The following is a 15627-nucleotide window of genomic DNA, read 5'->3' as shown; positions in this document are numbered from 1 at the left end:
AGCTCTGTTATAAGATAAAGAGATGTGTATGGGGCATTCAGACCATGAACCTGATGGTAGGTGAAAGGCAGATAAACTCTGGTAAAACGCTGTTTTACCACAAAAATTTTAGATGAATGCTAAAGGATTTTGTCTAGAGACCTTGTCCTAGATGGAAAAAAAAAACCCAAAACATCAAAAAAAACCAAACCAACACACATGAAACCTAGCATGAAGATTGAGTATATATGTTTAAAATCCAGGAATTCTCATTAAATGAATGGGCTGAACTAAAAGATGTAATATATTTCAAACAACTCATAAAAGCTTTCATTAACAAACACCATTCATAGAAAACCAGCAGGCAAGAGGTTTGGGAGTCAGGAAGTTCAAATTACCTTTATGTCATGAAAAGTGGAGTTTTATCTCATTGGTTTTTTATACTTTTTGAAGATCTGCACTGTTAACTCAGTTACCAGCTTGGACTGAAAAAGCAGGAAGCAATAAAAAGTATCATGATGAAAATAAGTTGGTTCTAAGCTGATCACAATATTTTTACTAATGGTATTTCCTCTTTCACTCAGACTCCCTACATCAGTACTTACAAACAAAACAAACAGAAAAAAAGAAGCTGAAAAATAGTTGCCAGATTTTCTAGGCAGTTTTATAGTGAGTACATGTTTGTGGCATCTGCACTATATAAAGCAGTAGAAGATTTAGAGTCTTCCTCTTTGGTGGTTTGCCACTCTCCAGCTGTAATTTACCATTTGGCACATCTCGATTTTTTTAACTTTGTGTTAGTACTTCCTGATTTTCATTCCCATGAAGAAGTAGAGGATTAAGACAGGCATAAAAATAAGCAAGAGCTTTTGTTATGGTAATTGCATATTCAAAGCTGCTGTTCAATTTAAAGCTCCAGTCTATGATTTTTATCAGTCTGAAGAAAGTATAGGGTATCTGGGTAAGAATAAACAGGACAACTACAGAAAATATTTTTATAGATATGTTCTTTTGGAGATTTTTAGCACACAGTAAGGTTTTAATAATTAGTGAGTAGCGGATGATCATGGCAAGCATGGGAATAAAATAAGCAAGAGTCATTTGGATCACTCAAGAACCAGTTCTGTGTGACAGTTTGGGTATTCTTCCTGACATATTTCCTTATCAAAATTAACACCTCCCAAAAAACAAAGTGTGGTGCAGCAAATGCTTGTGAGATCACCCAGATCAAGACAGAGATTAATTTGCCCCATGTCATTTGTTTGGTTTGACACATGTGCTTTGGTGGCAAAAGTAACAGCAATAAGCTGGTCAATGGTGATAGACATTAGAATTAACATTCTAATTGTGAAGTGTGTACAAGCCACAGTGCCTGGAATCCACTCTGGAATCCACTTCTGAGCAGCAGAGTATGCTCAGAGTGGCAGCATGCAAAGAAAAACCCAGTCATCTATAGCCAGGTTCAGCAAAAGTACTGTGAGTTTCTGCCAGTGTCTTCAGTTTCATGTAGAAACTTAGTACGACAAAGACCAGTGCATTTCCTGCTAGGCCAAGGATGAAAACAACAAAATATATATGTGGCAGGAAGACTCTTATTAATATGAAAATTCTCATTTCTGTTTTCATAGGGATGAGTGAGGGAGAAGTTATAATAAAAGTTAGCATTATCTGTAGTTGCCATGTTGCCTTCTTTTAAAGACAGCCTGGAAGGAGACATATTGAGATTTTTTACTCAGCAGATAATTAAATCCTAATGCATCCAGGAGACAGACAAAATCCTAAGTGCTAACAGATGAGAGTTGTAGTAAAGCATCCATGACAGACAAAGGCAAATCTATTTATTTGCTGAAGAGGATTGTCTTGACAGTCAGGACCAAAACACAGCAGCTGGTGGATTTGAACACATCATCTGTTACCAGATTTATGGTAATTTATGGGACTCAAAAGCATACTCAAAAGACAATTACAAAGAGGCTTCTGGAAACAGTGTAAGGATTAAGCTTTCTAATACATCAGTGATTTAGTGCTTGAATTGAGGTTTCTGGGGAAACCCATGAGAGAAATAAAATTTGTTTTGTCAAATTTACCATTTAGGCTCGGGTTGCAGACTCTGAGCATCAGAGTTGTTTGGCTAGGGCTGGACCTGTCCCAAAAGTCAGGATTTGAGACTCAATGAGTACTTCAGGACTTGTGTTTCAGTTAAGCCTCATCTTGTTCTTTAGATGTCAGTCACATCATCAGATGGCAGCACTTCTTCCTTTCCCCATTTCAAGTGACTAACTGAAACATGGAGGATTTTCATTAATGCACTACATTTGTGTTACTCTCAGAGGGAGGTGTCACCAATTCTCTGTCAGCCCCTTCCATCACACTCCCTTGCGAGAGTTGATGGGGTTTTGCAGTGTCAGCTCTCCAAGTTAAGGAGAGGCTTAATTCCTTAAGCCTCTCCTTAACTCAACAGCCCTGCAGTCAGGGCTGTTGCCAGCAGATAAAGTAACAGCCCCAAGACTAGTAATCTTTGCAAGCTGTTTACCTGGTAAATTAAGTCTTTTGTAAGATAGGTTTATTGGCTTTTAAAGATTCAGCCCAAAAGCTAAATGCCCTCTCTTTTGAGCTACAAAAACCATGTTAATGCTACTAAAAGATATTACTCTGCATAAGATTTGCAGAACTCACCTCTGATTCAAGATTGCCTGAAAGGCCTCACCCAGTGAGTTCTAATGTACAACAATTCAAGGGTCCCCTGGTTCTGCAAGAGGGGGAAACACTATTGAGAGAAATGAGCCCATGCAGGCAGATCTTTGCAGCAGCCTGTGCTACCATAGCTGGAGTACTTCTGGAACTCTGACTTGTGGTGCTGTGAGCTTGTATCTGTGACTGCTTGAGTTTGGTGTCTGCAAATGCATATAAAAAAAAACAGCACCAAATTTGTCTTACTTCTGCAGCATCATTTATTGAAAGAACACTACTGACATGAGAAATGTAAGGCTGTGTAATGCTCTTTAAAAACTGAGTTCTCCTTTGTGCTTCATTGCATGTGATAGAAATTTCTCTGCCTCTAAGAAACAAACTGAGAGCAAGGTGCTAAATATTCACAAATTGTTCCTGTCAAACAGCGGAGCAATATGTTGTGATAACCACCTGCTTTTATGAGTTATTTTGAGGTGCAGAATAAGGTATGAGGATGACACAGCAGTGGCTGAGCTGTGTGATAACATATGGGTTGTGTGAATTTATCCCCTATAAGGAGTGGGCTGAGAGAGTAACTCTTATTCCTGGATGGGTCAGTCTGAAGAACATTTGATTGTAGATCTGTGAAGGACCTTGGGTGCAGAAACAATCCTGGCTGCAGGGAACGTGCAGGCTCTGGGATGGAGCAGCCCTCCCTGCCCAGCCTGTGGAGCTACAGGCTGGGCAGGGAGGGCTGGGCAGCAGCTCTGCTGGAAGGACATGGGGCTCCTGGTGGATGCTGGTGTAAACTCAGGCCAGAAACTGCTTCTGCTGTATTGCTCCTATAATTTTGCCTTAGTTTCCCTTAACAGCTTCTAAAGAACTTTGTGAAAAGAAAATTCAAAGGTGTCTTAACTAGTGCTACCCACAGAGGTGGCTATAGCCTTGGTGATCTACAGGCTGCAGTATTTGGGCTATACTGGCAGCAGCTTGTCAGTATTTTTAGTGTTGATTTCCAGTCTTCTGTTTGCTGCCTCCTGCTGGGAAGGGGACTTGAAAGCACCCTGGTAATCCCTAATAGAGTGTGACCAGTTTTAAGGCAGGGGAGTCCTTTTGTATTGTTTGTTGGTTGTTTTTCTTTGTTTCATACAGGATGCAGCATAGCTAAGTCATAGATAATTTTTTGAGAAATATCTGGGATTTCATTTATAGCAGTAAGCATCTGAGCCATAGCACACAGTGATGGATCTTCGTGTCCATCCATCTTTTTCTGTGTAGTTTTGCAATTGTCTGTGTAATGCTTTGCCATGTCAACATGTGTCAGGGTTTGCCCTCAACACTTCCATCCCTTTCCCACCCATACACCTTCATGCAAGACACTGTCTTGCACCCTGTTAAAAACTCTTTGAGCTCTGTATCACCCTCACTCCATCCCAAATGATGCCTGTTTTCTTGCCCATGTGAAGGGCTGTCTGTGGTATCCTTTCTTCTGATCCTTTAGTGTCCTCTTTCCATTTTTTCTGCTCTCTATTGGGTTGTAGAGGAAGGCTAATAAATAAGTTAGGGTGCCTGGGGTGGGTTTGACCTGCTAGATAACAGCAGGCCCAGGGAGTCATTGGTGCACTTCAGCATAATGCCTTTGATGTTTCTTTGCATTTTCAGATGTGTTTGCTGGGCTAAGCAGCTGTTAGGGACTCTGTACAGCCTCCAGTCTCCGTTTCAGGTTTCTGCCTTTCACACAATTCGGTAAGACTCTCACCTGGATGACAGAAGTTCTCTCCAGAAATCATTGCACTGCTGACAGGCAGATGGCTTCTGGGACTTCACTGCTCAGCCACATGAAGCCAACACCACTGGCATGTAGCTACAGCTGTCAGAGCTCAGGTGTTTATGAGAACAGAAAATTGCTGAATCTAGATTTGAACCATTTTTTTCAGGTTTTAATTCTAAAAGTGATTTCTAACTTTTAACTCCCCAAGCCATTTATGATGTTGGCCTCAGTATTTTTAGTATCATTTGTAAGAAATGCTTTCCATGTATAAGAACAGGCACAATGGACAAGGCCATCCACCTTAGGGACAGTGACCAAGAGCAGGTGCCTGAGGAAGTGCATAAGAACAAGACCAGCATGAAGCAATAACTCTTCAGAGTGCTCTATCAGCTTCCAACAATCCATGTCTTGAGGCTTTGCTGAATCAGAGCTGTTCTGTTCTTGCTGTAGTGTCTTTTCCATGTTTCAGTTCTTTCTGCTTTTTGTCCCACTTCATTTCATTTTTAAAAATAAGAAGAAGTGACAGAATACAGACTGTTTAAATAGATACACCAGAGGCTGCATATTTATAATCTGGGGACCTGGCAAACTGTAGGAACATCCTTAGTGCTAACACAAAGGCTGAGTGGGTCGTGCAAGAATAAATTATCTTGTCAGGGGAAAAATGTTCCAGTTGAATCATTATACTGTTTCTGATATTATAGCCTACCAAACCTTAGTTTAGACTGTTAGACTCAGTGAGATATCATAAAGAGAAGGAGGATTTTCTTTGTGATTATAGGCTTTTTTTTTTTAAATACCCAAATCAGGATACTTAACACTCCCTTAGCCTTAGATGTGTGGTGAATATATTGGTCCTGGGATTTAATTTATATTTCAGGTTTCCTAATGAAAGATGAAATTAATGGACTAAATCAAGAACTCTAATGGGATTGTGTAGTAAATAATGGAGTTTGACACTTCTGGAAAGCCTGTAATTGTGTAGTTCTCTTGCTCTGCATGAATTCAAGGCTGTGAAATTAAAGTTGTGTAGCTAACCTGCTGGGATGGGAGACTTATGTGGATCACAGCACAAAGCTGGTTGCTGTTCCCACTGTGCAAGCAAAGTATGTGTAGGTTTACAAGCTATAGTTTCATTTTCTAGTTTGTGGTTTTGGGGTTTTTTTTCCAGAATCAATTTTCTTATCCAGTTGTATAAAGATAGTTAACAAGAAATTATTCGTATCAGTAAGTATTTACACAGATGTTGTACTAACCTTTATGGAACAACACGTAGTAAGTACTCCATGCCTACATTCCTTGTATCTGGTTACAGCTCAGGTTTTGGCACTTAATTACAGCTTTGAGTCTCCCATTCACATCCCAGCTGTCACTTTAGGGTATTAACAGTAGTGGTGTGACTGAAGAAGTCAAGAGGTATTCAAGAGACTGCAAGAATAAAAGAATAGTAATATCAAGAGTTCAGGAAATGTATAGACAGTGGGTGCAGTTTAATTTGCAGTCATAACAGTAAATTCGTCCAGTTTCCAAACCATGATGTCACTGCACTAAACTGGCATGTGATTGCATGTTGGTGACACAGTATATTCAGATGCTGCTCGTAACCACCTGAAGGAGATATTTTCTCATGCTCTTCTGCTCAGCAGTACTGCTTGTAGAGCAATGTCCCATTGGATTTCAAAGAAAATTCTAAATTGTGCATTGATTTTGAGAATTGGTCTACAGCAGGTGTGGCAGTTATGCTCTCTTGGGGCATTACAGCACTTGATGGTTCAGAAGCACATATTTTATTAGAGTCCACTGGTTTTTGGAAGGAACCAACCAGCTGGTTCCCTGTAAATTAGAATCTCTGGCATTTTTCTGGGACAGCTTAATTGTCTCAAATTTCTGGAATGCAGAGGAACAAAACAAGAATCAGGGAGAGAAGCTATAATTTACTTGGAAACTATCAGCGTTTGTTCCCTGACTCTCAAACTCATCCTTCTCTCTGTGTCCAGCCCTGTAATTCATACCTGGTGCTACTCCAGTGTTCACCCAGAGCATACACCTTTTTTGAGGTAAGGAGTGGATAGCAGGTTCTTCCCTCTGCTTCACTGGTCTCTGGGACACATCATGGTGTGGAGGAAACATCCTGCTTTGTCATCTTGTAACAGTATCTTTGGTGTGTTTGTGTTCGAATCATGAAGTATTTTTTGTACGAAAAGAAGACACATGGTAGCAATTCTACAGCAATAGAATATGTTTTGTGTACAATTGTCAGAGTAAGGAACTAGATAATATGTCTGTAAAACACCTCACAGATTAAATCCAGGGAGACATCTTATCCTTTTGCAAACACTTAAGGGACAAGTGGAGACTGTTTTGCTTGTGTCTGCTCCTCAAGTTCCCACCTGCCAGAGAATATTCAAAACCTGTCATCATCTCAATAAGAAATTTATGTTATGATTGCAGAAAAGATTTTCTGGCTGTATTTATGTATTTTGCTTAGTTCATGAAACCAGTATAAAAACAGATTTGCATTTGTGCACAGTGATGAGCAGAAGGGGGCTGTGGTTTTGCCCAGTTTTGTCACTAGAATGGGCCAACTAATCCTAGAATTTGGTATCAGGACTATCAAAACATTTGTGTTTTAGGAAGGCATAAGCATGTAGACTGTATTTTATCACATACTACTCAGAGAATCATGATTTTCCTTCTTTTCCTTGTTCTAGAAACAGCACGGGTAATTCTTCAACTTTCGATGAATCTGAAGACTGGCAAGTTGCTCAAGATGCTGAGATATGCTTGTTGAAGTCAGGAGAAATTATGTAAGCAGAACAATTTCATTGCTATAGGTGAAAGCATAAAGGCTGAGCTCAGATACCAGCTATTTGAGCACAAGCCTTGCAGGCTCCTGGAAAAGCTGCTCACTTGTGTCCCATGGTAGAATTTGGTCTGAGGAGGATGAGAGGGTGTAAATCAACCACACAGAGCAGCAGCAATGAGCCAGGTCCTCTCTCTTCAGTCCCAGTGCAACTGGGAAATAAGCAGGAAAGATGTAGGTCCACATCACATGAGAAAACATTTCCTATTTTTATTGCAGGAATTGCTGTCAGCATGAAGAGGGTTTAGAGAAAAGGCTGTGCAGTTCTAACAGTCTCTGAAAGAAACTGCAAGGGCAAGTCAGGGATGCAGCTCTAGTTAGACCTTTGCCAAAGGCAGGGAATTCATGGCCTAATGTATCTGTTATTTATTGGTGGCTTCCCAGAATCTATTTTGCCTGCTCTGGTTGATACATGCCATAGCATAAAATGTTTGTCTAAGCCTCAGCTCAAGCTCTGTGTGTACAATTCTCTGCACGTGTCCTGCTCTGAAATTCCTAGTTACATGCAGTAGTGATACAGCATGTCACTTGCACAGCCAAGAATGGAATCCAATGTGTGGAAATGCACATGACTTAGAGAAATTCACCTTTACTCACTCTCCCGTTAAACCTAGCTTTGAAATTTCACCTTAGTTATGGGACAAGTTTTAAACTTGTGACTGCATGTAGATAAATCAGTCCATGTGTCAACCTTGTTGCTGCTGTTCAGAGATCCAGGTAAATGAAGCAGTAACTAGAATCATAGGGCTGTAAGGCAAAACCAAGAATGATATTTAGATTATTAAAATCAAAGGTCACCTGAGACACGACTGGACTGTAGTTTACTCTGATCTCATTGATTTGCAAAGAGTTTATGTGGCCTGAAGAGTGACAGATGAGATTAGTTTTAGTTAGGGTAATGTGGGTGAGATCCCACAGATCTTAGAAATTACAGGTTTCCCCTGAAGAAAGTAACCAGTGTTCTCCTGCTTCACGGCCTCACTGATCACAGTCTTAAACAGATACCAGAATGAAGTCAGCTCATCTAATGCTGTAGGACTCTGCATCATCTAGATGCTAAGAATTTCCTTTCTAACTGGAAGTATTTTGAGTCAGGTTTTTTGCAGCTTGCTTGGGTAAAGAAGACCCACATGTAGCAATAAGCACTTCAGAACAGAGCTGCTGTTCATATTTCACCCACCTGTCTCCTCTGTAGTCCTGACGCCTCCTGTTTCCTGTGCAAATTTTCATATTCAACTAGAAGGTGAATAAACCAGGTCACTTACTTTTTGCTTAAAAAGAACAGTAGAGGGCAGCCCTCTTTTCTTATCTGTAGTAACTCTAAAAAGCTTTATTCCAGCACTGGTTTTCTTCAGTTGACATGAGATAAATAGGTGAACAAAATGCAGTTGTGCCAGAGCAGTGAAGGTTCTTTTTTTGTAGTTTTTACCTTCATCTGAGGCTGAATTTTCATGCATCTCGTGGACGTGTCCCAAATACACTGTGGAGTCTACTTGAAATAGATGGAAAATAAAAATCAATGATTAGTGGTTTTGTCTGAGTAAGTGGATTGGAGCTCTTCAAGTAATCATATATTTCTCCTCACAGGATGAAATTACCCCTTACAGTAGAAGAGATCATGAATTTTGGAGAAAGCAACAGAGAGCTGTTCATCAAATCCAGCACCTACAGTATCATTCCCATCACTGTTACAGAGATGGGCCTAACAATCAGCTGGATCTTCTCATCAGACCCCAAAAGCATATCCTTCAGCGTTGTCTACCAAGAGTCCGAAGACACGCCGCTGGATCAGTGCAAAGTAAGGCCTTTGTCTCCTTACTACCATACAGGTTGTACTGCTCCACACTCATCCAGCCTACAGGAACTGACAAGTATTGCTAGGAGGTCTTCACCAGAATGCCACTTGCTAATGCATTAAGGATTTGTTTCTTCAGTTAAGCTGCAGTTCTGCTAAAGGCAAAGCTACATCTTTAATGTTGCCTGCAAAAGTTGAGTTGAAAAGCCCTGTAGCTTCTACTGGTTGCATCTGAAATTCACCCAGTATTAGTAAGAAAAACTGAATGTCCATGTATGCAAAATGTTTTTTTCTCAATTTCACTTAGTTTGTAAACTCTTTAAGGCTGGTTTTGCCAGGCTTTTGAGAGGAAGCCACAGGGAAACAGATTAATTTCTTGGTTTACATACATTTCTTACAATGAAGCATATACTTAAATGCCTGGATGGTGTGCAAAATATCTTTGCCAGTGCCCAAAGTACCTGGTTTTATATGTGCTGACCATATTTCATGAGGATTACAGATTAAGTGAATCTGTTTTACTCAACTAATTGCAAAGTTTTGCTGAAGACAGGGCAGCTGTTGGTTTAATTCACTGGAGTAGGGTGAACTCTGTGGCTGTGATTTACTGGGGGAATAAGTGTGTTAATTCACTGAACAGTTATTAACTCCATGTAAAATATCTCTTTTTCTTAATCTGAAAGCTGAATGAAGTGAATGCTGTTTTTGTTTTGATATATTTCTGTGGTAAAACGTTGTGTTGAATAGGGTCATCCTTGATCTATGTCAGCTGCTCTTCTGACAGCTGTGCTAGAGTTTTACAGCAAGACACATAGAACCACAGATACACACACTTTTGCTTTAAGCTCAGATAAAAAATTAAGATTTGCTGAGAAAGCTTATTTTGTAACACGGGGAGTATAAAAACATATATTAAAAGATATATTTAGCTAAATCCTGCTCTTGGATATATATTACTTGATTAAGTTATTAAAGTTTCTTAGATTAACATTTAAAAGTTCAGGATTTGATTCTCTCTCTAAAGCAGAGATGAATAGTCATAGGTTAGTGATGTAAATATGTAATTCAAGGAGAACAGATGTATCACTGTGAGGTTTTAGTTTGGGGGAGTTTTTAATGCTAATCAGAGTAATTAGTTTTACAGGCATAGATGCACTTTGGGAGTTTCGAGGTGGCTGAAATCAAGGCTTTCTGAAAGAAAATGCCAATTTATAGGGCAAATAGCAAACTTCATTTTGATTTCTATTGAATTCCAGGTTCTTATCCCTATGACTCGCTGCAACTCTCATAAGGAAACTATCAGAGGACAGGTGAAAGTCAGAAACGCTGGAATCTACACTCTGATATTTGACAACACATTCTCTAGGTAGGTCCTAGAAAGGTGAAATAAGCTTGGTTTTACAGGCTGTGGAACTGATCAGATGTACCATTATTCTGCCATTCAGAAGTAAGTATAAGAAAATTTTCCTCACTTGCCAAGAGGTCTTCAAGACTGAGTTTTGCTTCTTGTTCTTGTTTGGGGTGTTTTTTTCCTACCCCTACTCTTAGAGTAGCAAAATTCTACTCTTCTTTCTGAACCTCTGGGAGGGTGAACAGAAGTAAGCAAGTCATTGGTGACTCATTCCAAGACAGTTCAGTCAGGACTGTAATCTTTTTAACAACAAACCTGATGGCCCTTGCACAGGCATACTTTTTGGCAACAGTGAATTGAAAGACTGAAAGCCTTTTAAGGCATCCTATCTTTGTTGGCTTCAGCTAATGTGACCTTTTTGCTCTCTTTCTTTCCTTAACAGATTTATCTCAAAAAGAGTGTTTTATCACTTGGCTGTTGAGCGACCTGTCATCTATGATGGAAGTGATTTTCCATAGCCTTTACTATACTGTGTATTTTTAATTAAATTTTTAAGATATGCTATTATTTATGTATATGTGTAAGCATTCTGATTACCACTGTGTTTGAAGACTTTGAAACTATGCAATAGTTCTAATGCACTTAAGAGATGTGTACACTAAAATCAGAAGCCTTTTCAGGAACACTAATGGTTCTGTACTGTGTACAGATTGCTGAAAAGCCATGTTGTTTGGTTTAACAGGTCAATAATAACCAATATTTTTTCAGTGGGGAGAAAAATAAATGTGGGAGTATCTAAATGCAATCTGAAATTCTCTGCTGAAAATTGAGCTGTTTTTCTTCCAGAAATATCCTTCAAAAGGAAATTTAAAGAAAAATGCCTATTTTTTACCTCTTCACTGAGATGTAAACATAACCATCTCTGTTCTGCTGTACTGCTCTTACAGTCAGAGCAGCAATTATGCAATACTTCAGCCTTCACAATTATTGTAATCCATCTAGAATTTTTTATCTTTTCCAAGTTTTATAAGCAGCAAACCATAGGAGTTTTATACATTCTGGGCTAAGATTTGGTAAGTCTTAACTGGCTTTTTCCAATGCTTTGGCACTGAATACCAGTTACAAAATAATAAACACAAAGCAGCAGCTCCTTTCACTTTGGCTCACCATACTCTACGTTAGCCCACGTAACCCAGTTCCTACGGTGAGCAGCAGGGGCAGAAGGTCCCCTGTGGAATAAAGTACTGCTCACAGGGTGATATTGGGAAGAGGAGCATTCCTTTTTCCTGCCTTAGCACCTTAGTCATCAGCATTCACAGGAAAGCACAGTTTCTGAGAGATCAGCTGCGTCTCTCTCTCTAGACCACATGGAAGGCAGCAATAATGTTTGAATGCGTCTCAAAACGTCCATCCAAAATGGAATGCATATCCAGGCCTAGTGAGCTCTCCTCCCAGTGGTATTACTGCATTCTGTCCCTTTCCTAAGCCTTGCAGTTGCCCTATCCAACTGCTAACTTTCCATGTCAGATTTGGGGGCTGTTAGCGCTGCCTCTTAAGGGAAGACTGGGTTCTTGCTTATACAAAATTTCTATGCAAACCATCTGCTTTCCATACAGAATTTCAGCTTTTTGTCAAAATACCCAAAAGTGGATTTTTCTGTACAAAAAAACCTGTCTTCCAGTAGCATGGCAAAACATTTGGCAGGAGAAAGAAGAAAAGCTCTTTCTCCCAACCAGCCCTCCTCATAATTTAGGTGTGTCTGATTTCTCATGTTACTGTTCTCCCAAGAAACCTCAGACCTGGAGGATTTTAGTGCAGGAGTTGGTAGAAAACTGCAAAACCTGTGAGTAGCCCTTTAGAGACATGGTGGCAGCTGTAGCTGACATACAGGGGTCATGGTGGGAGACAGAAAATAAAGCATGAGGGGGAAGAAGAAAAAAGGGCAAGCATAAACTGCAGCAAATGGTTTGGAGGGAGAAAAGGGGCCAACTTGTAAAAGCAAGAAGAGGAAATTGGAGGAACAAGTTCAGCCAGGGAAGGTGGTCAGGAGAGGCCAGCTGGTGTTTATGTTTTGCTGGTCCAATCCAATACCCATAAGGGATCTCCCACCCCAAAGAATTCGTTGTTTAAAAGGTGGAGATCACAAACCAAGTGTTGGACATTTACACAGGAGCAGCTGAGGCAGAGGGAAATTTCTGATCATAGAAAAGAAAATAATTGCAGTTAAAGCTAAAGGTTGCTCATCATTTGTTCCAGTTGTTAACAGTCTATAATACAGTGGTCCTGAAAAAGATTGTGAAAGGATGACTACTTTTCATGGAGCACCTAGGATTTAGGTCTCTGGCTCATCGATAGCATTCCCTTGCCTTCAGCTGCCTTTTTCCCCATGATGCTGGTGTGCTCCCAACCCTCTGCCAGGCAGAGTGGTCAGTGGAAGGTGCAAGTTCCTGAAGGCTGCAGTGTAGTTAAGCCCTGACCTGGTTGTGTGCATGAAAATGAGATGGACGAGAGATTGATGTGAGCAATAAATGGCGTGGATCGGTTCATGAATTACAGCATATTTCAGTCCTGAAGCTATGTTTTTTATTTAATTAGGTAAGAAGAGATTATTTATTGCTTAAAAATGGAGTACTGTGTACCATATGCTATGCAATTTCACTGAGCTGTTACTGAAGTCTGCTGCAGTTTTCTTTTAAGCTTTTAGGTGTGGTTTTTAAAAACATTTTGCTGTTGTTTACTTAGAATACTAATTTTACTTAGAATCCCTAATACCAGGGATATCTTTCTAACATGCCAAATGTAAGGTAAAGGGACACTGTCAAGTATCTTCAGCCAAAATATCACATCTCTCTTAAAAAGTATTTTAAGTCTCTCTACTAAAAATAATATGACAGCCTTGCCTCTTGATTTCTCTCCACATCCAGTTCTTGACATTTTTTTATCCTCTGGCAAATATTTTTAAGCCCCTGTTCATGTAGCTCTTAAAATAATTGTCTCCATGTAGCATGCCAGTTGTTTCTGTGGAGGTCTCTCATGTAGACAGTCCTGAGACTGGCTGAAGCCTTTGTTTGGGAGAAGTGGAGTAAATCCACCGCATTGTTCTCATTTAGCATCTGAGTCTTTATGGTCCCTTTTCTTCAGGTTTTCCTGCCCTTTGAGAATAATTTTATTGCTTTTTTTTTTTTCTCTCTCTGAAAGAAGCCTAAGAGTGGGAGTCAGAACCTGTAGTTTAAAGATGAATAGAAAATGTTTGTTTCTGACCAAAGACAATCCTTAAGGAGAAAAAGTTTAAAATGATGAAATATCAGGCTGGTAAGGTGCAAGTGGACAGGAGTGCAGCTGTTCAAAGAAGCTTCCCAGGAGCAGTAATCCCATCATAACTGCTGGAAGAGGCTGTGCAGAGACACTAAAGAACCTGACATTAGTAGAGACCTTTTGTTTAAATGTCTCAGACAGTTCATTACTGGAATCATTGAAACTCCAATAAAGGACTTTGCACAAGGGCAGGCTTGTGCAAGAGATTATTCAATTGTGCAAGAGATTATTTCATTCAGGCACCTCATTCTTCCATTCATAAAATTCTTGTTCATGTGAGCTATGCCAGCAATGCTGAAAAATCTGTTTATTTGTAGGTGCTCAGGTGATTTGCTGAATTGGGCTTTTTATTATCTGCAGGAATGCAATAAAGAGAAAAATATTTTTAATTGATCAAGAAATTAATTGAAGGAGATGTCACATTCACAGGACAATTAGATTATACATTGTGATTAGCATAAGTATTTAGATGTTTTTCTGGGTGCTGGAAAGAGTAAGGAGAGGTAGAGGGTAAGATTTTTTTATTACAAAGAGGTTTGTGCAAAGAAAAGAATGTAGCTTCTTCAAGAAAATGACAGTGTTCCTTTACTCAACATTACTCAATGTTTCTTTATAAAAAATGAAAGAGGTATTGCACAAGAGTGTACCATATTAAAAAACAGCAAAACTACAAAAGCCTGACTTCCTAAAACTGAAATTGCACTCTAGTTTTAATTATGCTCAATCACTGAGGTTGTAACTTGTTCAAAAGCATCTTTTGGTCTTAACTGCCAAAGAAATGCAAGCCCTGTTCACATCAAACTTCCTGCTCCAGATATGGGAAAAATCATGTATAACAGTGTTTGTACAGTTACAGAAATGTTAATGGTTGTGTTGGAATGTTTTTCTTGATGCTTTTTTCCCCCTTTTTTAACCTCAGGAATTTAAGAATAAAATTCTTTATCATTGCGAATGTTTGTCCCTTTTTTACCTTGTAGAGATAGCATTGTGTGGAAGATAAATCTGATAATTGTATAATCTGCTTGGGGATTTTATGAAATTTATGTTGTTCCATCCCCTCATTTCAAAGCTACAATTACCAATAGACGGTTCAGAGCATCTCCAGAGGCATCTGGAGTCCTGGCTCCACATTCAGAAGCTTCCCTCTAGGAGAAGCTCCAGCAAAGCCTAATCCTGGAGTATGAGGAACCTGCAAAGGGTGAGTTTTATCTATAGCCAGTACATGTGTAAGTGACCATACCTTGCTGTACCTCAGCCCTGCAGGGAACTGCTGCAGCCATTGAAAGTATTTGTGACCATCTCCAGTAATGCATTTTTGTCCATCCTGGATAATATCCCCTCCCTTGGTGCTAGGGGAAAGGCTCTCCTAACCCTCCTTCTGCCTTATATTTCTGTGCCCCAAGAACAGGCCTTGGCTCACACAGAGGATAGCATTTTTCTGTGAGGACCATGTGAAGCTGCTGCAAGGTTGTCATATCCTCTGCATTAGTGCTTGAAGTGTCACAGGGATGCTTTGAAGTCCAAATATAGTAATAATTCCCGTACGTTCACACCTTTCTGTCACTTCCCTGCTCTCTGGAAGAGGTGCTTCTATAAAGATGTCTCTGTTTTGGGAGCAGCCTGACTCAGAGCAGGATGTGCACGACCCAGGGACAACCCCGTCACCCCAGACTGCTGCAATTCATTGCTGTTTCACCACCCTCAGCAGTTTCACCTGCTGATTGAGCATGAATGTTTCCCACTGTGTTTTGGGGACTGAAGAAGCTTTACTTTCTGTGAGATGGCCATGAAGTTGAGGTTCCTGGGGCTGGTGAGTTGTAGTGCAGGGAAGAGGAGCTTGCAACAGCTAAGATTTGCACACTTCTTGTTTGCATAACTCAAGG

General features: G+C 39.9%; 1 protein-coding gene across 8 annotated transcripts in view; it reads left to right on the top strand.

The window, feature by feature from the left end:
- The window catches only part of FYCO1 (FYVE and coiled-coil domain autophagy adaptor 1), a 45799-nt gene extending 31103 nt beyond the window's left edge, over positions 1-14696 (top strand). For 5 of the 8 annotated variants that reach the window (XM_039712160.1, XM_039712200.1, XM_039712169.1 and 2 more), the window contains exons 15-20: positions 4312-4395; positions 6418-6477; positions 7132-7227; positions 8871-9081; positions 10335-10444; positions 10872-14696. In XM_039712160.1, coding sequence (XP_039568094.1) covers positions 4312-4395; positions 6418-6477; positions 7132-7227; positions 8871-9081; positions 10335-10444; positions 10872-10947 — 637 coding nt within the window. In that variant the 3' untranslated portion in view covers positions 10948-14696. The remainder of the gene's footprint in view (positions 1-4311; positions 4396-6417; positions 6478-7131; positions 7228-8870; positions 9082-10334; positions 10445-10871) is intronic. The other 3 variants (XM_039712206.1, XM_039712215.1, XM_039712223.1) reach the window with 3 other exon arrangements.
- Positions 14697-15627: the final 931 nt, after the last annotated feature.

Source organism: Passer montanus, unplaced genomic scaffold (genome assembly GCF_014805655.1).
Source record: "Passer montanus isolate IOZ18808 unplaced genomic scaffold, ASM1480565v1 scaffold10, whole genome shotgun sequence".
In the NCBI taxonomy this organism is placed as follows: domain Eukaryota; kingdom Metazoa; phylum Chordata; class Aves; order Passeriformes; family Passeridae; genus Passer; species Passer montanus.
This window is presented reverse-complemented; position numbering and strand designations above follow the sequence as displayed.